The 27,537-nt window shown below is 41.0% G+C and overlaps 1 protein-coding gene across 1 annotated transcript in view; it reads right to left on the reverse strand.

The window, feature by feature from the left end:
- Positions 1–27,537, reverse strand: part of kif26ba (kinesin family member 26Ba) — a 102,051-nt gene that overhangs the window by 30,469 nt on the left and 44,045 nt on the right. Inside the window, exons 4-7 of the mRNA XM_026171119.1 lie at positions 24,344–24,525; positions 16,944–17,148; positions 3,886–4,101; positions 2,584–2,677 (exon numbers count right to left, since the gene is read on the reverse strand). Of these exons, the coding sequence (XP_026026904.1) occupies positions 2,584–2,677; positions 3,886–4,101; positions 16,944–17,148; positions 24,344–24,525 (697 nt within the window). The remainder of the gene's footprint in view (positions 1–2,583; positions 2,678–3,885; positions 4,102–16,943; positions 17,149–24,343; positions 24,526–27,537) is intronic.

Consider the following 27,537-nt stretch of genomic DNA (forward strand, 5'->3'; position numbering starts at 1 on the left):
AATTCACAATGCTCAGTTTTCCAGATAAAACATAAAGAAAGCTTTTAAACACATGTTAAAGATTATATAAAATGTTGCCACCCGCTATGTTAAAGAGCTCTTTTAAAGCAACAGTGGGTCATTTACTTTGATTTATCAGATTTACCAGTTGATTTCTTTTCATTTAGCAGATCAGATGGATTCCCTGACTCATAACGGCTCTGTGTAGTACCACTAACATAACCACAGAGCACTTGAACAACCACCCTTTCTCTTTTTTGCCTTTAAAGCCTGTGTGCAAGTGACAAAGAACACATTAAAACACACATCTGTGGGAGTTTATATGTGGCTCTATAATGCGTCCTTCTGTTCTGACTACTGAAAACTGCAAATTGTGCTCATATAGCTGCCTACTCCACTGACTTATCATAATGCGTTTGTATCCACGTATGTGCAGTTTATGCATATTTCTGTGAATTGGTCTCATCAGGTTAATATACCTTTGCTATCAGAGAGAAAGTGAATATGTGTGAGGGAACATGGCAGAGCTGTTTCAGGAGTTCAAAGACATCCACACACGAGCTTATGCAGACACGCGCATTCATCATTACTAAGGACGGACACTACTCTAATAACGATAACAAAATCCATCACACATGACTCAAAGCAAGAGGATTCAATTCCTGAAGTTCATCCATTTGTTCAGGATCATTTAGACTTTTATTTAATTTTTCCTTTTTAATGAATTCCCTTTTGCTCACTGCAAAAATGTGCATGAGTGTGTAGTAGCTGGTCTGTGCCAGAATCCCCACATGTGTCTACAGCCAAGGGCCACAGAGCCGAAGGTAAATGCTCGTTGTGTTACTTTCCCCATTTTAATTAGTAAAAAGGTAATGCCATTATAATGCAGTCTCATTAAAATCCATGGCCTTAGGTGAGCTGGATCACAAAGAATTAACTCATCTGCTGCTACAGCAGCAGCCGTTTGAACATATACGAGTGAGGTCACGGCATTAATATAGCAGTAAAACTGATTGAGAAATTGATTTCAATCAAATAAAAGAGTTTGCAGTGTTATTAACATAATCAAACGCCGGCAGCAGGATATTAGCTTCAGTCTTAGCCATATTACACAGGATGAATCACAAGCATCATAAATCACGAGACAGTCTGTATTTTGCATGTCAATATTTGACAGCTGAATGAAAATATGTATTCATGTTAAAATGACAAACGTGGATCTAGACAAGCTGTCGTATGTGCACTGTGCACCATGTTGTTTCTGTCCTGGGAGTGTGACGATTACATGTGCATCTGTTTGATTGATCTGTCCTGGATCCTATTTCTGCTATCATTCTGTGCTGACTGTGTAAACCCTAGTGGTGGTTTTCACATTTTTTATGTGCATGATCTATTTTTAATGCTATTTCATTAGATAGGATATTGGGCCACCGGGAGTTGTGATGGACTGCTCAAAGATGTCCGTATAGTGACCATTCTTACATTCACCATAAACAAAAAGTGGTAAAATATGAAGAAGTAGAGTGTTGAATATATTTGTTTTGCAATGACATCTTGTATAGTCAGACCTACTCTGTCATGTGTTTAAGAAGAAAACAGGAAGTCAGCAGCTCATCATCTGAGTCACAACCTTTAGATCATGATGACGCTTCATCAAATTTGTATATACACTTGATTTTTTAAAGTCTCTCCAACTTTATTTTCTTAATTGAATTCCTACTAGCTTCCATTAAGTAGTTCCTGTGGTCCATATAAAGACATTGACAACACTGTTCACGCCATATTTGCAGCAAGGGAACCAATCAACCACCATCAATAGAAAAAAAAAGACAAATTAAAAGTTATCGAAATATTTGCTGTATTTTGCCATTTTAAAGAAAGCGATCGTTTGCCCATTCTCCACATCCTCACCAAGTTTTATGAAATTCAGCTGGGTAGTGTTTACATAATCTTGCTGACTGACTGTGGTTTGAGTTGAGCTGACTTTTTCTTCAGATTTGGCAAGATTTTGCTTCACAGCAACCAAACAGCGGTTTACATGTTGATCTTTGCACTGCAGCGCCAGTCGAAGTGTCACATCTCTGCTGTTGTCATGCTCTGCAGTTCAAGGAGACTTAGAAACTCAAGCTGAAGGCTCACAAACTGAGAAGGGGAAATGCTGCTTGTGTTTACAAGGACAAACACAGCAGCGGCTGACCCACAGTCGATGAAGCCTTATTCGTGTGTGTGTCTGCGTGTTTGTGGTGGGTCTTTGTTTGTCTCAGTGTATGTCTGGGATCAGACATGTTGCACAATGCAGTGAGGGGCCTTGACCCTTTTTAAGAGAACTTCTCTGACAACCAGCTTCAGAAGGATTAGAGGGAGAAAAGGACAGAAACACAGACAGAGCAGACCGAGAATGCTTTCAGCTTCAGCAGACACTAATCCTCTTCTTTCTCTCTCTGATAGATGAGGGCTAGTGGAGCGACGGCCAAGTGAAGAGCCGACACACCGATGGTCACACTCACTAAAGAAGACTCACGAGCCAAGCTCTGATTTTGTAGTTTTTGTGTGTGTGTGTGTGTGCGTGTGTGAGAATTTTACCCAGTTTAGAGTGTCCAAAGCAGAAGACACAGCCATCTGCTCCGTTCACTACCGACTGAATGACCTCAGCAACTGTTCCTGCACACACTTCCGCCTAACACAGGAAGACAGAGGAATAAACAGGGTCAAGTAAATCAGAAATACATTCAATTTTAGACAAACATTATTCAAACTCGCGCTGGAGCTAGGATTCTGCTGTTTTGTTTTGATTTTTTAAACATCTGACTGTTGGTGTGGAGGAGATGACGGGCAACTTCCCTGTAATTGTCAGTATTACTGTGTTCTGGTTCTATAAATGTCTTAAAGAATCAGCATTTTCTTTGAAGCTTATCTCACTGGCTTATCCAGGGGAACACATCTCGCCTAGATTCATGCAAATGCACATACCGACCAAGCAGCGACCTCTGCGGCTCAAAAGTAAAGGTAATGTGCAAGTCAAAGACTTCTTTCAGATCATGTGTCTCAGTCCTACCTTATGCTTAGCATCCTCCTCTGTCACACCAACCAACTCTGCATGACCTCCTTCTCTACATCCATGTCACCTTTTTGGTCTTTCTCTTTTCCTCCTGCTTGGCAGCTCCATCTTTAACATCCTTTTTCCAAAATATCCACTATCCCTCTTCTGCCTGACTCTCTAACTTCTTCTCCAAAGCATCTGAGCTGTGCCTCCTCATTTTTAATCTCATCCATCTTAGTGAGTTCTGACTCCTGTCAGTTTGTTACTGCCACCGTCTCCAAACCATACATCATAGCGGGTGTCAGTGCCGTCTTGGAAAGCTTCCCTTTCACTCCTGCTGCTGTCATTCTGTCACAAATCACCCGATACTTGTCTTCATCCACTCCACTCTGCCTGCACTCTCTTCTTCACTCTCTTGTGCACTGTCCGTTTCTTTGGATCAATGATTCCAGGTGTTTAAACTTGTCCCCACTTACTACCTCTATTCTTTGCAACTTCACTGTTTTAGTCTCCAGACTTCTCTGTTAAATCCCCCAGCTCACATCCTCATGACACTGTTTGTGAAACTGTTGCTTTTTAGAGCATTTTAATGCAAAGATGTGACAAATAAAATAGCAGCTATGGTAGAGCCTGTCCAAGAAGCTCATAACTCAGTTTTTGAAAAGAAATTTCTGTATTTTATTAGTCTGTTACTAACAACAGTGTTTGTTTGCATTGCAACCGCACATTTTATCTACCAGCATGGTATCCAGTTCTTAACAAAATTTAAGAAGAGCGTGAAGTTCATAATTTTGTTTTTATTTATAGTCATTTTACCAGACTTTGTCACATAAAATGTCTCTGACCTGTGATGCATCAGGAGGGAACGCTGCATCAAAAGTGAACATCTTTGGTGGGACCTGATTGGCTCCGGCCCTTTTCTGAGAGGCAGCACTTTGCGTCTGATTTGCTGATGGGTCCATGATGGTGATTTGTTTCTTCCTGGGATCCACTTTGAGAAAGGAACTGGACTCGGCTGCATCAGACTGAGACACCGGGCAAACTCTCACCATCACTTTCACCTGAGGGTAAGACAATAAGCGAAAACAGAGGTTGTTTTTTAGACAGGAGGCTAAAGGTAAATGCAGGATTATCAGTCAAAGCTTGATTCCCACCGTGCGTTTGGGAATCAGCTTGTTTGTTTGCAATTTTTCTGCAGGGGTGGATTTCTTTTGATCCAACAAAAACAAGAAAGTCAGCAGGGCACTCAGACAAACAGCAGTGTGAAAGTACATTGATACAGTCACACTTTCTGAGATAGTTTAGAAAACTTTGCCGGTGTCTGAGATCACTTGTCATGAAACATGAAGCAGTCTGACAAGCTTCTGTTGAGTTTCGGGTTCTCCTCATGCCAACCACCCATTTCTATTTCACTTTTAAAGCATGAACACTTTTTCCCCGCTAAAGAAATCTGCCTGTGTCAAAGCCATGAGCAGACCTTGTATGTATTACTGTGAAGTAGAGTTGCTGGAAGACATCTTCATGTTAGCTACAAACGACATAGAGCCACAAAACCAGAGTCACAAAAATTCCGCTTTTTAGTTCTGCGCTTATACAAGTCGTAACATGCTCTCTCTCCCTCTCATCACTTTACTCCCTCTAAGTACTTTTACCTCCCTCATCCCTTCCCCTCCTTTACCTGTCACTCTTTCGCTATCTCTTTCTCCTTCTCTCCTAAATCCCTTCCTTTTTTCTCTCTGTTCACACCTCTTCTCTACTTCCACTTCACTGCCGCACATCAAAAGCCTGAATTGCAGGAATTCTATTTTAGCTTTCACTCCTCCTCTCCTTCGTCCTTTCCTCCCACTCCTGTCACAAACTGTTAGCAGCCGCAATTTGCCGCCTGGCAGCTGTTGTTGTTTTCTGTGATATCAGCGGCTGCAAAACGCAGCGTCATCGAATCTGACTGAGCTCCAGAACATTTTAACATATAAACAGCCCTGGTCTCTGTCGGTAAAAGGTGTTTTCAAGTTTGAAATACTTCCCAGCAGTTTATTGTTGCTCATCTTCTCCTTCCATTCCTCATCTGTGTGAATTTGTCTTTGTCTCTCTTTCTTGTTTGATGTCTCGCTGACTATATCGCTCTCTGATTCAGCCCGTCTGTCTTCCTCTTTTCATGTCTGTCACTAAATCTTCCTCCCTGCGATGCAGTACAGGATTATCCTGAAGATTTACATCACACTTCTCCTTTGACAATCGGGAGAGAGACTCGGTTGAAGCGGATGATTGGCACTGGGTGTCAGGTGCTCTTATGACTCAGTGTTAACCACACCAACTGTCTCAGCGGGTGATAGGAGCCAACCTGATTATTAAATGCATTTGATATTTTCACTGTGACATTGGATGAACTGTGTGGGAAGTGTGTGCCATCCTTAATGTCTTATATCTATTCAAATATCACAGATGTTTTGTGTCTCTGTTGCTTTGATACAGAATTTATGTCTCGGTCAATGTCAGATGCCTTTCATTGAACTGGTAGTACAAGCTGCCTGGAATTCTTCCTGTACCTTAAAATGTAAGTGTGAAAAATGAGAACTATTTAGTTTAGATATAATCAGTTATATTAGTGTGAATGTTACATTTTGATATCCTTGGTAGCCAGTGATTGGTCCGCCGGAGCCTCCACTCCTGGCTGCCGCCTGGCACACAGTGCACCCGACCCCCACTGCGCCACGTGTGGGTGGTGGGCCTGCAGGAGGATGGGCCTATGTCCCTTTTTTGGGCCCGGCCACTAGACGCTCATTTTCGGGCACCCTCCCCCGGGCCTGGCTCCAGGGCGGGGCCCCGGTAACCCTACTTTGGGCAGGGTGAACTGTTCGCTTGGTGTTCTGCTCATAGGGGTCCCTCACCCAGGACCAATTTGCAATGGGACACCCTACCAGGGAGCAGAAGCCCCCGGACAACATAGCCACTGGAATCTCTGGGACACACAAACCCCTCCACCACGATGGGGTAGCGATTACATCAAAAGGAGCCAGTTCAGGTGGTTTGGGCATCTGACAAGGATGCCTCCTGGGCGCCTCCTGGGTGAGGTGTTCTGGGAATGTCCCTCCGGGAGAAGGGCCCCGGGGCAGACCCGCTGGAGACATTATATCTCTCGGCTGACCTGGGAACACCTTGGTGTTCCCCTGGACAAGCTGGAGGAGGTGGCTGGGGAGAGAAAGGTCTGGGCTTCTCTGCTTAGGCTGCTGCCCCCACGACCCGGCCCCAGATAAGCAGAAGAAAATGGATGGATGTTACATTTTGTTCATTTGCAGTCATTCTCTTCACAACATGTTAATAGTGTTAATAGACAAAGTCACAGTATCAGAAATTTCCAAAAACCTTGGACACCGTGACGGTTTATGACAAACGGCATGACAGATGTAGCAAACATCAGATCAGCTAATGACAGGCAGAATCTGAGAAGCAGCTACTGGTTAAGTCAAGAACTGGATTCAAACACTGAAACAGGATTAAGCATCTAACTTCACCCCCCGTGCAATATAACAGGTATAGTTACGTCCTTTTGAACAATGAAACTTTTTTGTTTTTGTGTCTTTTTGTTATTTGCCTCTTTACACCAACACAGTGGATTTTATATCAAACAAACAGGAGATGGTTAAAGTGCAGACTTTCAGCTGTACATCAAGGTAATACAAATATAACACGTGAATTACATGCAATGGGGCAGAGTGTGAGTATTTCAACACCTGATGTCATAAGCTGAGAATTTGCAGGACAATATCAATTATATTATGATAATAGTTACAAAGTGTGCTAAGCTTTCAGTACTTCATATTGCACTGAGGCACTTAGTAAGAAAAAAAAATTCAGTGAACTCTGTTTTTATGTGTGTCATACCCTGTCATATTTTATATCTACGAGGCACAAAGGTGCCGGACACATGAAAAAGATGTGGCTCCTGTGAGGGAGAGAGAGCAGGAGAGAAATCATTTGTCTGTTTGTGCTTGTTAGCACAGATGAATCATCGCCTGAAGTGTGCTTTCAGTTAAACGTAACCATGGGATTACCCATCACACAGTAATCCCCAAAACTCCAAATCCTGCTGAGTATTAGCTTACTACAAGTAAAGTCAACAATGCATTTATGTGCGGTGCTTAAACGACTACCAGGTTCATGCCACAGGTTCTCTAAATTAACAGTGTTGGTAATTACCAAACTATATATATATATATATAAATATATTTTTTTACTATAATGGTAACCCCAGCAGTATGCACAAGGTCTTTAGTTGGGCAGCTGTGGCTCAGGAGGTAGAACAGGTTGTTTACCAATCAGAAGCAGGATGGATAGATTCCCTGGCCACTCCAGTCTGCATGTCAACGTATATTTAGGTAAGACACTGAACCTTAAGAAGGAATTCTAGACAAAGAGGTTAGTTAGGTTTGTTTTCAGTTTATTATTTGCCTAACAAATAATATAATTTTTAACAGATTTCTAAAAATATGTGGCGGGGCGTGGTCTGCAGTGCCACTGCAGGCGAGCGGACGCACCTGAGCGGCATCCGCAATCATGCCGGTGTCATGCCGCAATCGCCGGGTTTAAACTGTGAACTGGACCCTGTCATGGTGTTGTTGGTAGTGGAGTGCTCAGCTACGAGCTGAAAAGCTGCAGCTGTGTGTGTAGCGTGACAGCAACCGTTAGAGTTAATAAAAGTATGCTGAAAAGCACGAAACCTTCATCATGCCATGGCTTTGTTTCATATAAAAATTGTAATTTTCTGCCAGGTGGTCTAATAAGTGTGTTAGCACGCTAAGTAGGGGTCCCTGGCTGTGAAAATTTCAAAAAATTAAAAAATTTCAAGTGAAAATTGTCATCCATTACATTTCTGTGCTGTGAGATAATATCAACCTTACCTATATAAAGTAAATTTTCTGCCAAGGGAGGTTATTTCTGCTGCTATCATTTTTTTAAATAATAACTTTTAGCCAAGGGTGAAAGAGCTAAAAGTAATCAGAACAAAGTCATGTTAGACTGAACAAACCCACCCCGATTTATTAAAAATAAAAGCACGCTGCCAGGCTTTCTCTCGGTTGCATCACCAAATGACCACAGACCTTTTAAGAGTCGGTTCAACCAATTTTGTGAGTGTCGATCAAAGAGTGTGGCTGTTACCAGCTTTCTCATATGAAGTTAATAGCACATGTGGTTAAACCTTAAAGCCTGTCTATAGGTGAGGGCGTGAAATGAAGCGAGATACCAAATGCAATAAATGTGTAACGTTTGATGACCTTAAGAAAACTGAACATACTGAGCCTTAAAGTTGGGTTAATGTTTGTGCCAAAAAAATCAAATCAAATAAATAAATAAATAAACATCTATACCTACAACACACACAAGCTCAATCTCTCCCACACAGTCTTAGCTTCAGTACTAAGCCCTCTCCTGACCCCAATAAAAGAGCCCATCACATGAGTAAGAGCCTAGGGGGAAGGATTTCACCAACGCATGCTTTACAAGGCGTAACTCATAAAGTCTTCCCCCCTAAGAGCCCATTTCCTCCTCATGTCCAAGAGTGTGGAAGGTGTTCATGTATGCGTGTATGTGTGTGAGACTGAGGTATAAGTGGGGCCAAAATGATGTTCCTATATGTTTTTCAAAAGATTAAATGAAATCGCAAGACCCACCAAGGGCCATTAACCTCACTTACCTTTTATACCAACAATAAAAAGCTCTGCAGTAATGATGGTGAACATCAAGAGGGAAACTATTTCTAAGTAAAATATAAAAAAATATACCACAATAATTAAGGTCCCTTTGTACCACTACATACAGTGTAGTTCAACTTTTAATCACCAGCTTTGTTTTTCAGAAACATTTGGGCTCAGCACTCAGTTTAAGGCATTTAATCTGAGATGAGCTCTGTAGTGAAATCATTTGTCTGCATGTTTTATAAAAACCCACACCCACAATAATCTCAGAGGATCCTTGGACTACTCGCTCTGGTGAATCAATAAATGTGGCGCAGCCAATATGAGATTTGCAGGAGGAACACAAAGCTAATGGGCTCTTTGCTCTGTTTAATGAAAAAGAAGGGAGAGAAAGAAAGATGTAGCCTGAGAGAGAAATGGGTCACTAATGACTCTCCAGACACTAACGCGGCTGTCACGGTGCTCTCAAACTCTGTCCATCTCCCTCTTTGGAAGCAACCCTCACTTCCTCTCTTCTTTTTTCACCTTAAATATTCTCTTTATCCTGCTCTGTCTGTTATTCCCTTTTGCAAGACGGAAAACCATCTACTGTCTTCGGTGTCTCTTTATTTGAAAAAAAAAATCATAATGCTCAATATCTCAGCCCACTCCATTTTCTCATCTCATCTCGCTCGCCTTTCCTTACCTTAAACGTCATCAATACTTTGCTCTTTTTTTATCCTGAAACAGAAATTCTTAAATGGTTGAACATCTTTCGAACGTGTCAGAGTTTATGTTTGATTCACATTTACAGAGAAAAGAAAGAAGAGGACATATTTCTGAAAACTGGCCTTCACAGGTCTTCCTGATCCTCCACTTTAAATACCACAATTAAGTCTTTGAGCCAATTTAAGGAAAGGAATTAAACAACTAACTCTGAGCTTAGAGACCATTGCTCGATAGCCCCCTTACAGCAGAGCTTCATTGCTATTGGCCGGAAAATCAATAAGAGACCGAGACTGAGCTCTAATTGGTTCCCTAAGACTGCAGAAACAGACATTTGTGCAAACACATGTACAAAGAGAGCGATACAAGTACAATATAGGAAGAGAAAGTTCAGGCTTCAATCAATTCTAATCTGAACTAATTTATTCATTTCACCTCGGCTCGCAGACTCAGAACATTCATGTTAGCTGTTCTCTTTTGGATGTACTGCCGAGATATTACAACCCTGAGGTTTGATATATACATAAATGAGCTCTGCTGTACCAGATACTGTGAAATAATGAAGCAATTTAATGTTTTGGAATCACATAAGACTTCTATGTTCACCTTTAGGCACTTCTGGATTTTCTTTAGGTGCCTGTGGTGCAGGTACCTAAAGAACATTTACTGCTTTATTTAGCTTATGGGCCACAGAGGAATTACAACACGCTTTTAACTTCTCCAAAATTTCTCTTTCTACATAAAATGTAGCAATTTTTGGAATTTGCCCCTTGGGGATAAATTAAGTTTATCTGACTCTGACTGAGCCATAGCTTAACAACAGGATCAAAAAGCACTGCTCTGTCATTTAGCATAGCAGTAGTAGCCACAATGTGATTGCAGGTTGCTGCTTACTAATTCATTGTCTTATTATTCTTTCCACCTTCTGCTGTTACAGTGCATTAAACACAAGCTACTGTGCTGGAGTTTCAATGATTTCGTTACTGCTGTTGTATTATTTACAATATTATCTTATGTGCATTTTAATATGATACCAATGTTAGATTATTTTAATTAATTATTTTAATATTTGACTAGGGACAAAGTTAAACTAGAAATCACTTGCATATTTACAAACATTATGAAACACTGAAGGACGATACCGCTCTTGGGTGACAGTCACTATCCATAGCAGCTGATACATATGCTTTCTAATGGTCATATTACTGCTTGTAAGCTTCACTGAACCAGGAAAAAAGGACTCTTTAAAAGTATCCTTTGCCAAACCCGGCATCATGTTTTTTGATGAAATTGTGAAATTGTGTTTCCTGGGGAAAAAACCTGCACAGGCATGAGGAGAACATTCATCTAATATGCTGTGTGTCAAGCATTTCTTAAAAAAAATTGATCCGTCAGGAGTAAAAATGAACGTTTCTTACTGAGGAAAGGAATTACCTGACTGGCTCTCTTGTCTATCATCAAATTTAAGACACATCAATTTAAATTATATAGCCTCGAGAGTGTTATACACCCATGCTAACTGTGTGGGTTTGTGTGTGTGTGTGTCTGAGTCTCGCGTTCTTCAGGCTTGCCAATACTGACAGCATTAATATTTCAGCTAGTAGGTGGAACAAAGTGGATACTGTACTGGATTCCCATAACAGACTCACTCACCTAGATACAAAAGCCCGGACACTCAGATAGGTGCAAAGACATGCAAAGGCCCACGGAAATGCGCTTCCACGTGCTTACTCATGACATAGACGAACACAGTTTGTGGCCTGTGGGGAATCGTGGCTGCTATTAAAAATTGATTAGCTGTCGGACTATCATTTCACCCCAAGGTCAACTCACAATCTGTGAGTGAGCACATGTGCAAAATGCTGGATACAGAGATTAAAGAGAAGGAAAAAAAATCTCAGTCCTTCATTGTCATTCAGATACAGAGAAGAGTAGATATAAAAGTGGGAATAAGATAAGGCTTTTCCTTCACTAGATAAGAGATGAGACGAAGATGGGTTAGAGACGGGGAAGGAGTAGACAAGTGAAAGCTTCCCATATTAGCCTTTGTAACACTTCTAATAAAATTTCTTATCCTTCTTCAGGTAACTCTATGTAGATCACATATAAAACTGTGAATGAAGTGCAATAGGCAGCTCAAAAGAGGATATGTACCCCTGGGGCAACTGTGACATACTCATGTATTTCTAAGAGTAACAGTACGGCTTTGAATGCTGCTCACGTGGCTAAGGAAACAGACATATGACACACAAGAATATTTTCTCCAGACTCGACTGCAAAAACAAAAAAAAGAAAAGGTCCAATATTTTCAGATTCTTCCCGAAAACTAAAAAGACAGCGAATGCACGCAGTTTAGAAGTGGAGAATTATGATTCCATAATCTAGCAGCGATACAAGCATTAGCTTATCTCAACTGCTAAACGACACTTCTGATGACAGCTGGTGATAAATCCATCATGAAACTCACAGCTTATAAAACTAATTTTGGATAGTCAATTTAAGATGCATAGAAAGTCTTTTTAGTGTAACTTATCTTTCTTAATTAAAGATGAAAATCCTTTTTATCCAATCGCTGGAACTGCTCTGCAATTTTTTTTATCTTTGCTTTTCATCTGACAGCTTCAAAGATGATAATGTTTCAGTCTCTGCTGAATGTCAGTGTACTCTATAGATTGTTTCCTAAGTGATAAAGCATATATAGTTTAATTTCCTACCGATATACATCTCTCCTTGCTGTTAGTGCTCTGAATGGAAAGTTCCCAACAGACTGATTTGATTAAAATGAGACGGAGCTTACCAACATGTACAGAAGCACCGTGTATAGAAACAATATGACATCCCTAGATAGAGCAAGCCGGACCCCTCTCTCTGTCTTTCTTTCTGCAGCACACACGTACTTCTGACCTGCACAGGTTGATTTCCCCTGGCCTTAAATGTGATGTCTCAATCTGTTTGGTGCCATATTAACATCGGGGAGAACACTAACCCCCCATAACACTCACGGGCAGGCCCATGTATTCTGCAGGATGTATCGTACACGTTTCCACCAGGGGCTATGCTGCTTCCTTGACAGCTTTCATTGTACACTATAATCCCATGAATATGTGCCCATGTGTGAGCGTGAATGTGTGCAAATGCCATTTCAGCAGGGAACCAACCCCCACCGCAGGTGACATTTTTACTAGAGAAATGTCACCACAGCCATTTTCTTCCCATATGTTTGCGTGAGCATGTGTGCACGCAAGTGTGTGTGTGTTTGTTAGTGTGTCAGAATATGAATGACTGTATGTTTGATTAGGTCTTGGCAAGCTGCAATTAATTTCAAAGGAGAGGCTTGTTATACTCCAAATATTAGAATATTGCCTTGCTTTTGTACCATTTTCCTTCTTTTTTTATAACCCATTTTTATCCTAAACAAAAAAGCAGATAAGAGAAAAGAGGTTTATCTTTTCAAAAAACACAGAATTGGTTGTTTCATGTGTATGGAAACTAAGATGTAAGTCAAACACTTGTGGTTCAACTTCCATTCATTTTCTTGGTTATGAGAAATTGTTCTCCTCCTCTGTTGCTTTATCCTGAGCTAAGCTAACTCCTATCTCCTGGTGCAAACTTAGTAAGTATACGGTGGACACTGATCTAATAGATTATCAGAGTTGAATCAAAGCAGGTAGTCTGATTGTAGAGCTCCAGGAATAGATACAGGTTTCTAATAGTAATCACTGTTCTTCCAGTGGCATGTTTCTGATGGTAAAGGAGGTCCACAGAAGACTGCTCTGTCTCTATTCCTGTTCACCTTGTACACCTCAGACTTCAGTACAACTCCCCTCCAGGTCATACCACCTACAGAAACACTAACGATTTTGCAGTGGTTGGCTGTATTAGTGATGGGGAGGAATTATCTTCTTCTGAATGTGAATTTAGTCCAAAGAGACGGTGATCAATTTCATAAGGAAAAGGACGTTTAGGAAGGCTGACTGTGATTTTGATATGATAACAAAGATATGATTACTGATTCATCCAGCACCAATTTTCCCACTTCAACATAATAGGTAGTACTGCAGCTTAATGCCGGTTTCTACTTGTGTTAAATGGAAATAACCAGAATTCTATACAAATATATATGTGAAGCCAGCATGGCAGTGCTGAATACTGCATTTCATCTCGTGACCACTTAAGGCTGGCTCAAGTGAGTGAATACACATTTAAAATTGTTATTAAATAAATCAAATCAAATAACTGTGGCAGTTTGTGCTTCGGTTTTGATTCGAAATGCTAGCATTTCATTAGTCTGTTGCTTCAGCACTTATTAGAAGGTATCCAAACTTGTGTAATAAACGTGTACAGCCTTCCCATCTAAATATGGCTCCAAAAAAAACAACCCTCAAAAATGTGGAGTGAACAAACCAGTACATCACATGATGATGGCATGTCTATCTGCTGCTGACTGACTCTGTTTGCATCTTCCTGCACTTGTAGTTTGAGTGTAACTTAAGTCCCAAGAGAAAACAATAAACCATGAGATATTTTTAATAGTTTAGAGATATTGCATTAATACTATTATGTTTGTTTGTTCATTTATTTATTTAGCAGCAGTAATCTTGTTGTAAAAAAATGTTCTTGTGAAAGCCCCACTAAACACCTTAAGGAAAGGTATTTCACAACAGAAGAAACCCTACATACTGTACGTGGTAGGGGGCTCATAGTTGGTTTAAATTAGTTGTAATAGAACACAGTTTGTACACATCTATCATGAGGTAAAAGAATATCAAAGTGGGGTGAAATGGCAGAAAATATATTGAGCATATAAAAAAATGTCACAGAGGCTGTGAAGAAGGTTTTGGTGTACGTGCTTTCTGATGTACACTTTGTATGAGGCTTCTGTTCAGGGGTCGATCTTATAATCATTTGTTATGTTTGTGACTATGGCTGTAAATATGTGAGCATGAATCCATCTCCTTGACAACTGAGAAGACATCTGCCATCTCCATATGGAGAGAAACAGAGAGAAAGATTCAAAGGAGGGACAAAGTAGAAAACAGAGAACACAAAATAATCAGTTAGAACAATTAAAAATTATATATTTAGATATTTTTATATTTTTATCTTTAAAGTTTAGAGAAAGCTTCTTTTTAATTATTGGTGTTTCCCATCTTTTATTTGATACCAAAGACGAGAAATGAGAATACCACAGTACTGAGAGTTTTTGAATTTTAGACTGTAGGAAAGGGTTCGAGTTCTCAGTATTTTATGGTTTTTCTGACTAAATGGGTGTAAGTAGTATCCTGCATTAATTTCGCAAAGTAAAATTTTATTGCCTCATTATAAATGTAATGGAACTGACTTGAGACACTGGGCTTGGGTCTCATCTGGTATTTGATATGAATGTCACACAGAGTTAAAATGACACGATGGCAGAGTGCCCAAATGGTTTCAGCCCATGGCACATTATTGAAGGTCCCTGGTTTGGTAAAGGCATTTATAACCCTCCTTTCTGTCTTCCTACACCTGCATCATCCTACAAATTATGTCACACATGCACAAATGTATAACAGATTAATAAACAGATAAGACCTGGTAGAAAAAATATGCACATCCAGTTGTGCTGCACACCGATTTTATGCTTGTGTCTGGTGAGCGCACACTCAAAACCACAATGGGACAAGTGGGGTCTCTTTCTTTCTCTGCGTGTGGTAATGGACACTGCTGCTTGATGTCTGATTTTGTCCTCCATAGTCATTCATTTTCTAGCAGGAAGGACACACACATACACGCCTCTCACTCAAACTGTGGAGGAGGGGGCACTAAAAACTCATTACATGGACGATCAATATTGCACACACTTGAGAACCGAGTGTGTGTTTGCCCCCTCTACTGCATCCACAATGCACACATGTGCGCACACACATACACATACCATGCTGGCAACAATGACAGATGACTTTTGTCAGCCTGATATGTGTTACCGTGGTAACCGGTAGGTTACATTTTGGTATGTTACAGCAGAGGAGACACACACACGCATGCCAGTAGACACATTTAGATAAATGAGGCAAGGTCACGATAAAATACAGCAGCTTAATATTTGATCAAATTTGAATACTTTGAGGACTGAACTAGCTCTTAAAACCAGATCGTTTTACAGTTGCCAACACAAATGTCAATGCAACTAAACATGAAAAAAAAAGAAAATTAATACTTACAAATACCTCCCCTGGGATCTCTGACCCTTTTTTTGTTTTGGGCAATCAGATCACAAGTGGGAAGCACTAAATACAAGTGTAAACAATCTGCAAAATGGACTGTGATGTGATCGCTTAAACCACTTGCCAAGGTGGTCGGGGACACATTCACTGCATATCTTTTGTAATGTAATCACTAATAGGTCCCGATGCATCCCCAATAAAGATATAACAAGTAAATGCTGTTAGTGTAGGTGGGCTGGTATTATTATTATTACAGTTCATTAAGCATTTTGTTGTCTCTGCTCTTCCTCACTTGACTGTTGAGAGACGGATGTTATGACTGTGCACAATACCCTGGGACCTTCTAGTGAATGTGACCTAAAAGAAACTGCATTTAGGCATGAAGACAATCTCCTGAAGCTCAAGCCGAGCATCAGATTGGGGAAGAAAAGGTCATTTAAGTGGCTTTGATCATAGTTGTTGGTGCCAGATGGGCTGCTCTCAGTGCTTCATGATCTGCTAACCTACTGGAAACGGCCCCCCACACAATCATCTGTAGAGTTTACAGACAGAGTGGTACAAGACAGTAGTGACAGAAACCACGGTATGCAGAAAAGCATCATTTAACTATAACACACTGAACCTTCAAGCACACGGGCTACAGAAGACCACAACCGCTGCCATTCCTGTCAGATAAGAACAGAAAACTTAGGCTACAATGTGCACAGGCCCAGCAAATTCAGACAATAGGACAGAAAAATTTTGCTTGGTCCGATGAGTCTCAATTTCAGCTGCAACGTTTAGATGGTCTGGTCAGAATTTGGTGTAAAATGGTAAATGGCCTGTATTTGTATAGTGCTTTACTAGTCCCTAAGGACCCCAAAGCGCTTTACACATTCAATCATCCACACATTCACACACAGGTGATGGCAAGCTACATGTAGCCACAGCCACCCTGGGGCGCACTGACAGAGGCGAGGCTGCCGAACACTGGCGCCACCGGGCCCTCTGACCACCACCAGTAGGCAACGGGTGAAGTGTCTTGGCCAAGGACACAACGACCGAGACTGTTCAAGCCGGGGCTCGAACCGGCAACCTTCTGATTACAAGGCGAACTCCCAACTCTTAAGCCACAATCGTAAACTACATGCTTGATTCAAATCTTCTATCAAGAGCTCAGGTAGTGGTTTGGGGAATATTTCCTTGGCACACTCTATACCCTGTAGTACCAACTAAGCGTCATTCAAACACTACACGCTATCTGAGTGTTGTTGCTGACCATTTCCTTCCCTTTATGACCACACTACATTCTTTTACTGTTACCTTTCCAAGTCCAGGAGTATCTTTGATCTTGTTTGCTGCACGGAGGAGACAAGGTGGAGCTGGGGGAGGAGCCATCAACAGGGTGGAGCTAAAATTGGTGGGAAATAGGGGTGGGTCACATGATGGCGATGATGTCACTGTAGCTGTGAGCGCAGCCGTCTTCTGCTTCTTCTTTTTGGACGCTAAGCTCAACTTCTGAGCAGCTCTGAGAGAGAGAAAAGCAGAGAACAAAAGGAAGAAAGAAAAGGAGAGACAGCAGTCAACCTGTCACATTATTATGCTTAAACTACACTGTGACAAAGTCAAAACAAACAGCAAATATTTTCAGGAGATGGATGGTGAAAGGAGAGGAGGGATGGGGGCACGCATGCATGCACATACAGTGTGACTCTGCACACATCCTGATCCAAAGTAAAACAAATATGCAAAACCCAACCGATATCCTTCAGCTCATGCACACACAAAGTCATGAACACATGTACACACAAGCATATTCACATTGCTGTTTACATATGTGGCAGCATCTGGATGGGGAGTGGTTCATTTCCCTTCTTGCTACACAATTCCCTGCGGCATTCAGCTCAAAAGAAGCCACCAGAAATTATATTTATATATACTCTATCTCCTCTCCTCTTTCCTCTCGTTTGTAGCTTTAACTTCTAAACTTCTAAATCTCACTTTCACTCTCTTTCTCCTCTACTTCTGCTCTTGCTCTCATTTTTCTACCTGTCTGCTTCTTTCAGAACAATTGTTTCTCGTCTGAAACTTTTCTAACACTCCTCTCATGCTTCATTTCCTAGCAGAAATACCTCATATACATACATAACAGTCTGGATTTCTATATGAAGCACAGCAACTTTCACTCGTTTTTTCGTCTTTGTCAAGACAGTCGCGTCAAATCAAGTCAAATTGTTTATCTGAATAAATTTAGCTTGAAAATATACGTTTGCTGATTTATAATGAATGTAATTACGTCATTATTAACAACTGATGAGCACCAATCTCTGTCAAATAACTGTTTCTACTTGGTCAGAGTCCTGTGCAAAAGACCTGTTCTACATATTCATATTTCCTAATGCAGATGTATATTTAGTATATTTTTCTAAAGCCAAAGAGCTTCAATATAACCTGGGCTGAGCTTAAAGGCAGAAGAGAGGTTATGTGAGAGTCATTTTGAGAGAAAACTGAGCAAGTCTCCAAGCAAAAATGTGCTCGAGTGATTTACGTGATCTACATTTGGATTAGTAAAGAAAGAAATTCTTGAGTTTGAGCTTTTGCTTCTTTAACTTCAATTCAACAAGCCACAACTGAAACTGGCAGATTACCTAACAGCATTAATAATGTGATACAAATTAAAGACCTCCAAAGGGCCACAAGCAGAGATTTCTGCTCTGTTTTTATTCAATCTATCTTCATATATATTTCCAAGATAATAAAAAGAGAGAAAAAGAGAATGAGAGACCTTGCACTCTGGCACGCTCTCTGTCAAAGAGCCATATTCTCACACCATTGGCTTTCAATTAACTGCGGCAGGTTACAGAAATGAGAGCAAGGGGGAGAGTCAGCGAAAAGAGAGAGACTGAGAGAGAGAGGAGAGATTCGGTGACCCGTAGAACGATGAAGCATTTCACCATTTGACTAACTCCCTGGAGATTTGGGTGGGAAGCTGTGTGTCTGTGTTCCTGACTTTGAATATGTGTGTGAATGCATACTGTTTGCAATAAACCTCCATGAGAAGACTCCTAATTGGTTTTACACTGTGTGAAAGTTAAGCTTACATACTACAGCAAATGCAATCATAAATAATTACAGGTTTTCTCATGATATCAATATAACAGTGTACTGCCCGTGTAAAATGCAGAAGATTACATAAAATGATTTACTGTGTGATAAAAGTAATAATGGACTCAAAACTGTGGATCCATTCTGTTTATATGGTGGCATGAAATGATTTTTTGGGGGAAAAAACTATCTTGTAATTTTCACAGGAAAACAACTGTAAGAAGAAGCTGGATGAGTTGCAGGATGCGACACGACAATGATGGATTTATGCATGGTTACTCTGCTGCCTACTTGTAACACACAGTGCTCGCAGATGAACTTTTTTTTTCTTCTTCTGTGCCTAAATGCTCATTTGTGAAAGGGCTGCTTCTTGGACAAAGGATTTATTCTTAATTCTTTTCTTTTTTTTGACTGTTTTTATAATGCATCCCTTAAATCCTCCAGCCACATCAGTTTCAAAATGCACACATGCATCTATTGACATGTTTGTATCAGTGCTATTACCCTCTTATTATATCCTCTCACCCTGACTAGTTTAATCTGTGGCACAACTGAAGCATGGTGGACACGCCACCTAACTGGTGCCATTTAATGACAAGTGGCCTGGGATTTGTCTAAGTGGATCTATTTCGATCTAACCCTAAAGTGAAGGGCACTTGTTTTCCATCCATCAGCTGTTACATCCCTTCATCCTCTTTTCCATTACCTTAATTCCTCCACTCTTCTCCGGCTTTCGCTTCCCTCCTATTACTTCAATCCCGCTCGCTCTAAACCATTCCCTATACCTTACCCTTTATTTTATTCCTCTCTCATTATTTTTTATCCTTCATGCTTTGCTGTCTTATTCTCTGCCCTCTATATAGCCACCCATCCATCCCACCATCCATTCAGCCTTCCTCACATGTATTGATTCTCTCAGCCACCCATGCCTCTCATCCTCTAGGTCCCTTGTTAAAAAGCAGCACAGGTCACAAACAGCCCAGCTAATAACATGCTGCTGCTTTTGCTTTTTTCACCCCCTTCCTTTCACACAACTACAAAAACTTTCAATTGAAATGCACACACAGCTGATTTATGGCTGCTGTCCCTCTGACTGTGTTGTTGGTTGAGTGGCTAATTACATTCTTTTTAGCAGACTGTCAGTAGAAGACGATACAGGGAGAGACAGAGAGCGATGGCGAAAGTGTGAGAGCACTGGCTAAGAGGGACAGGAGACTGGCTTTACCGACGTTATCTATTGACACGTACATGCAATCCACGACTGACACACTCCTTGCTCTCAATTAAGACACTGCCATATAATCTGCAGTGTATTATCACTTCTTTTTGCACATCTTTTTCTTCTTCTTCTTTTGACTGCTCCCTTTTTGGGTTGCCACAGATGACTCTCCTCTTCTATATCAGCCTATCATTGTCCTCTGTCACACCAACCCTCTGTGGCTTTTCCACTTGTCCTTCTGCCTGGCAGCTCCATGTTCAACATTGTTTCCCCATTATAGCCACCATCCCTCCTCTGCACATGTCCAAACCATCTCAGCCTTGCCTCTCACCACCTGAGCTCTCCCTCTGATATACTCACTCCTAATCGTGTCCATACTGGTCACTGCCAATAAAAACCTTAACATTTTCAGCTCAGCCACCTCCAGCTTGGCCTCCTGTTTTTTTTATTAGTGCCTCCATCTCCAAATTATACATCAAAGCAGGTCTCAGTACCATCTTGTAAACCTTCCCTTTCACCCTTGCTGCTATCGTTCTGTCACAAATCACCCTAACACTCGCTCCACCCACTCTACCCTGCCTGCACTGTCTGTTGCTTTAGATGACTAACCCAGGCGACTGTATTAGCACGCAAGGCTGCATTATAAAATATCAATACACATTGTGTTCAAGTCAAGACATGAAGACAAGTCAAGTCAGTTCATTTGTATAGGTCAATGGAAAGATGATGAATGAATTTATGATGTCTGCTGCTCTTCTGTATTGTGTCTCCTAACCAAGCAACCAAAGCCTCCTTTGTTAAAATGCCCACCTTCAGCTATGAAATGAAGAATATGTAGCTTCTGCTACACAGAAAAAAATGCATTTTACATAAAGGTCTATAGAGGTTTCCAAGGTCATACACTGCTTATTAGTTCATTAGCTCATCAAGTCTTTGTTTGCCTGAAGGACATATAAAGAGTTTTAGCACTACGCCTCGTTTCAGTGTGTTAATAATATGGTGTGTTAAATCACTGTTTGCAAGCTGTCGGGCCTTAAACGGAAGGAATGAAAGGCAAGAATGTGGGCTAGTGACGACACTTTAGAGCAAATAGGCCTCTTCCTCCATATGTCAAAATAAAAGTTTAAAACACACACGAGCAAAACAGAAACCATAAAATGTGGTCCCAAAGTGAGACAGCTGATATGTTAATTTGTTTACCACTATACTCATATTTTAATCATCAATCTACCATTGTGATGTCTAATTGGTCCCCAGTTATCATTTGATGGAGCACTTCTTTTTAAAGAATACAGAAGAGAGATAGTGAGATGTAAATGAGACAGCCCCCCCCCCCAGTCTCACTGCTATCCTCCATCCAAAATAACAACGCCCTACCAATTCACCAATTCACCTGGGACCTATTCATTTAATCGGCTACCTCCAGCACACACACACACAGCCAGCCAAAATCCCCAAAGATCCAATCCCCGGAGCATGCAGTAAAAAATTCCTTCACTGATAGAAACTCCCTTCCCCCAGTGACTAAGAGCATGCACACACCACCGCATGTCTCTATCCTCTGGCCCAGCAACCCTCTGGGGACAATGCAGCACAGGGAAGATGTAGTGCTACTGCGTGAGTGTGACATATTCACAGACAGATTGCTACTAATGAAAGATATTACTCACATGCACATTAGCAAAGGTAAAGGAAAGGTCAATGTAGAAACTGAGAAACTGTTAATAAAACGGGGAGAACAGGAGAGTTGTGAAAGAACAATAGGAGAGGAAGGAAGGGGATAGAGGAAGAAGAGAGCAATTAAGGGAGAGAAAAAAGAGAGGCGACAGAAAGAGGAGCCTGAAGGAAGATAGGGGATCAGGTGAGTGGAGATATAGCGGACACAGGGATTTTGCCATGTGTAGACAGTGAGCAAGGGGGAAATTGTGTGCGTGTATACCTGTGTGTGTGTCTGTGTGTCTGATAAGAGTGTCTGTATGCAGTTCACATCTGAGAGTAAAGACCAAGATAGGCAAAGGATTTACCACCACTGCATGGCTGCATCCACTGAAGGTAAACACACACAGAGTCAAAAATCAGAGGTGACACCAGGTGAGCACATTGGTATTTCTCTGCCAATTAAACCGAATTCCTTCACAGACACAAAATACACAAATAAAACAGACCCACTGACACTGACATCTACAAACACATCCCGGCAAACCATTAAACAAACTGGATTCTTTCACTTACAAGGTTCACGCTCATAAATTGACCAAAGACAGCTGGCTTTATGTTTGTAATGTCAACCAGATGTGCGTGGGTTTGTGTAATATGGCCTTGATACTCGGCAGTTCATGGGGTCAAAGAAGGGAGCGCGTGCATGTGTTTGGGTGTCTTCCAGTACAATTTACGACCGGTTGCTAGTGCTTTGAAAGATAGACAGCATTATGTCTGCACCACTGATGCCCGACACTTATATATCAAACACAGGCACACACATTTCATTATCTGCAGATTTAGAGGGGAGAAGACGCGTGTGAGGGAGTGAGAAGGAAAACCATCAGTATCATTTAAAATGTGATTTAAGGCAGCTCATTAGATACGACATGTCAGCAATGCTTCAGACACTGTGACACACTCATGGTGCGGTGTCACCCATGAATAATTTACTCGTTCATTTTGAGCTTGCCATGTTTTTTCATCAATAATTTACCCATATTACCCGTGTCTTATTTATGTTGTGCTGCTCTGCATTTCTCCAGATTTGATTACACAGTTCATCGAAGACTGATGACTGGATCGTTGATAGACACACAACCCAACCAAGAGATAAGTGAGTACTCTTTTGTGCATTATACTGTATAATAGTATTCCATTTTTTCATCACCTTTATCTTACAATGAGATTATTTGTCAGCCCATTATTTTAATTCCTCCTGCTTCATTGAACCAATTGAGAATAAAGAGGCGACGTCCTGAATGAGGGGATTTCTGGACCTTTAAACTCAGAACAAACTAAACTAAATGATGAGACTTGCATAAATGAACTAATGAGTTTGCCATTTCTGTGCAACAATAATAAGTCTACTACTCTACAAAATGCCACTGAATCCCAAGAAAGTGATGGTTGTGCGATTAAATGAGATCGGTAGTGCTGTGAGTAGGGCTGCCACAAACAATTATTTTGATAGTCGACTAGTCACCGATTATTTTTGCGATTAGTCGACTAATGAGATCATGCATCCATTGGAAGTAAAACGTACAGCTTATTGCACCAGCATGCATCTGCTCTTATATAAATATCATTAGCTTACAGCTTGAAGTGTTTACGGTATGTGCTAACTAAAAATAAAGACAAGATGATAGTTTATTAAAGTTTAATGAAATCTGCAGATTGTTTCGTTGGAGTTTAATAAACTCAGTCTCGTTTGCTCCTTGCTATTTAAAATATAACAGGACACCGGAGTATATTCTCGAGCATCTCACACTTCTGATAATCAGTTGTCTGCTTGACGTTTATTCAGCTGTGTAAAAACTATAACTTTATTTCTCAGCCAAACCGATTTACTCAGGAATAAATAAAATACAAAAAAAAGCCAAACAATAACATTTCTACGTTATCTAAGTGACTCATATATCGTGTTTAACCTGAGTAGCGAAAGACGGCGGTGGCTTTGAAAACGATTTGCAGGGAGTCCGGTGTTCTCACGGGCTCTAGTGAACCTTGAACCCCGGCTAACTATCGAGCTAGTGGGTAACAGATGTCTCCGAAAACGTCGGAGCGCTTTTGAAAATATGTGGTGTCTTGATAAACTGAGCAGATATTTGAGGTTTACACAGCTACATTATCGCATGAAAATATGTTAAACTTTATTTTGTGACCCAAAAAGAATAATAAGAGTAATATTAAAACTAACTAGCCATTGTTGGCAACTGCGCTGGGCCGCACTATGAATTGTGGGACACAGCTTCTTCTTCTTCGGGGTTTAACGGCATCTGGCATCCTTGTACATGCAGTGCTGCCATCTTCTGTTTCAGTCCGTTATTACACTCTTAAATACTACTACTTATTCCTGCGTCTTTTGGGATCTTACAAAGCTTCAAACGACGAGTCGGCTATTAAATCAGTCGTCGACGATTTTGATAGTCGACGTAATCGTGACTAGTCGACTAATCGTGGCAGCCCTAGCTGTGAGTATGCAGATTCCCTGGCTTTCCGTGCTTTAGTCAAATTTAAATACAAAAGAACAAACGCAGCAGATGTTCAGATATATTTACAGCTCTGGAGAGAAATTCAATACTGCACCTGATCACGTTTAATTACAATGCCTGCTTGTTGGAATGATTCGTGGAGTGTATGGATCAGATGAGAGAGGTGATCTTCTTGGCTTTCACTCAGTGCGTAAAGTGAATCTTACCTGGCAAAGAAAGAGGCAGCGGCGGAGGTGGCAGTCGCTGCTGTGGTGGTTGCAGCTGGAGTGTGAGAGGGAGAGTTTGTATGTGATGATGAATTTGTGTGTGAGGGCGAGTGTGTGTTGTAGCGGTTCAGGGCAGCTTCGGTAATTCCCTCTCTGGAGACTTCTGAGATCATCTGGGAGATCTGATGAGAGAGAAAGACTTTTTTACTATAATTGACAAAACCAACAAGAGTTAAATAATAAATAAAAATACTAATTAATTAACAATATCCACAGGGCCTGGAGACTTAGACACTGTTGATGGGAACTTCACATTTCATTACATGATAAATTATGCAGTAGGAATGAGACAATTTCCAATTTTTGGGAGGCACTGCTCCGAGGCTGGTATTAACGTGTTGCTGTCACACACAGAAATTATGACTTTAGTGGAGACTGGACAAAATTTCATAGAGATTTGGAAAGATTGTGTGCAATTAACAACATTAGTGTTAACAGTGAGCGCTAACAATAATTTTCACAGCAGTGGCTGAAATGTGAAAATGTAAAAACCCATCAAAGACACAGTGAAAGAGAACAAGAACAGACGACTGAAGGAAAATCAGAAACAAAGACTGGCAGCAGAGTCAGTATTTGCTGCTCGCTTCTCCCACCCAGTCAGACGTGATAAGACTTTGTCTCATGAATACTTTGATTGTGCTAACTTTGTGCATGTACTTCATGACAAACAAACTGCACGCACGCACACACACACACACACACACACACACACACACACACACACACACATGACTGCTATTTATCTCTACCCTTGTCTTTTCCAGATGGTCAGATATGAGAACACAGTCTGGTTTTCCCCACCCATTTTGTTTCCTGTTGAAGGATAACTTATTGCATGCCCCTATGTGTGTGTGTGTGTGTGTGTGTGTGTGTGTGTGTGTACAGAAAACCTCTCTAGTGATCAAAGTGAACCAGCAGCAGAATGTTGTCTGCATCCTAAACAGACATAAACAAAGAAACAAAGACACTCTCTCCTTGGTTTCTTTCTTTCAACCTCATGTATACTTTTGTCAGATCGACCCTTCCTTCTTCTCCTCGCTATTCCCTGTTTTTATTAATAATCTTAACATATCTAGCTGCATTCTCTCTGCAGGGTTGTTGTGCCATCATAAGCTATATCCATATTTGTGATTTATTATTAGATCAACGCTCGTACCATTTGCCTTTTATTAGACAGAAGAAAGACAGCGTGGATAAAAAGGGAAAGCCCTTTGTACTCATAATGCTCTAAATAAATTACATTTGCTTTCTTGACTGAGTTACTGTTTTTATCAAGTGCACAAGACAAACTTGATGTAATGTGTAAGATACAGAATCTGAAATGAAAATACACTTATTGAGGTGGAATGGTTGCTAAAATAGTTACTTTAGCACTCCTCTTGGAGTGGCAGTAAGGCTTTTTACTTCTGATAACTACAAAAAATACATTTACATAGCTAACCTGCCATATCTAATCAGTTAGATATATTAGATATCTAATGTTTTGTTTCAGGGTTCACATGGTATCTGTGGAAACTTTTCAAGCTACCTTACAGCAGTACAGTTCTGCACTGAGTGTTGTCATGTCCATCACAAAAAATTGATGTACCGTAATTGTCGGGCTATAAGCCGCTACTTTTTGCACAAGCTTTGAACCCTGCGGCTTTTAGTCAGGTGCGGCTTTTCTATGGATTTTCCATGATTTTTGTGATATCGTAAGACGATTTGTTTTGTTTGTTCCGCTGTTGTACGGCACTACGTTGCCTGGCGGAAGGATCGGGGTTCAAGAGTGGTATGTTAGTCACATGTCCGTCCGCCAGGCAACGTAGTGCCGTACGAAGTAGCGCGAAAAACAAACTTCAAAGTAGCGCTACGCATTCAGCGGGAGGCGTGGATGACGAGCGGCGATAAACTTGCGAAAAGCAAGTTATGCCCAACTCCACCGGTGGATTCTGACAGCGTGGAAAAGTGCGAAAACATCCACGATCACCAACGGATTTTGAAGGGCTGGACTGCTGCATGATGGAGAGGAGGACACCGCCACGGCCCTTCTGAGGGTGTTCGACTCTGACACTGACAACGAGGATTTCTTTGGTTTTGAAAGTGATAACGAAGGAGAGAAGCGGAGAGTGGATGACGAAGCCATCCTGAGCCTGTTTGTATCCGACATTGGAGAAGAGGACTTTGGTGGTTTTAGAGCGCAGGAAGAAGAGAAAGATGGTGGTGAATGACTGACTTTTCTTCTTGTTAAAGCCGTGTCACTGCACCTGAGCCTAAAAGGTAGTCCGAATCTATTTTTCTGGTGTGCTGTAGGTTACTGTTATGTACTACATGTGCAAATATGTACCCATAACTTGTTTTTCAAAATATTAATAAAAGGGGTGTGTCTCCAAACAGCCATCTCTTTCCTGACAATTCCCTTTGTGCATATTCTCTTACATATGATAAGTCAACATTGAAACACCTGCGGATTTTAGTCAGGTGCGGCTAATGTATGTACAAAACAGGGTTTTCCCCTGATTTTAGCTTGTGCGGCTAATATTCAGGTGCGCTTTGTAGTCCGGGAAATACGGTAGTTGCTTGAGACAAAAAATAAGTCTCTCTTTATTTCTGTCTTTCTCTCTCTCTCACTCTCTCTCTCTCACTCACACACACACACACACACACACACACACACACACACACACACACACGTTAAGAAGAACTGATATAGCACAATTATCTGATTTGAATGTGAGTTTGTTACAGCTGCATGTACTCTATGCCGTATGTGTTTATGGGTTTGTGCATGCATGCGTGTGTTAAAGCAAATCATTCATGACACAGATATGGATTATTGATTATAGTTCTTTATGTGCTGCCTACATCAAGACAGCAAAGCACCTAAATCATGACCACACACTCCAATAAAGGAATTATAGCTTTTGTGTGTGTTAATGGAAGTCCCTTTGAATATGTCTATATGTGCTCTTGCCATGCGTGTCTCTGCATATGTGTGTACCTGTGCGCTTAAATCAGCTCCAACGTGTTTATATTTATTGCTGAGGGCTGCTGGGGTCCAAGCTCACCACCTGCTGCCTTGATAAATTACCTATTGTAAATGAGATGCCTCTATAGTTTATATACCACACACCTTTGTACATTTACAGCTGCTT

This window comes from Astatotilapia calliptera, chromosome 1, assembly GCF_900246225.1.
Source record: "Astatotilapia calliptera chromosome 1, fAstCal1.2, whole genome shotgun sequence".
NCBI lineage: Eukaryota > Metazoa > Chordata > Actinopteri > Cichliformes > Cichlidae > Astatotilapia > Astatotilapia calliptera.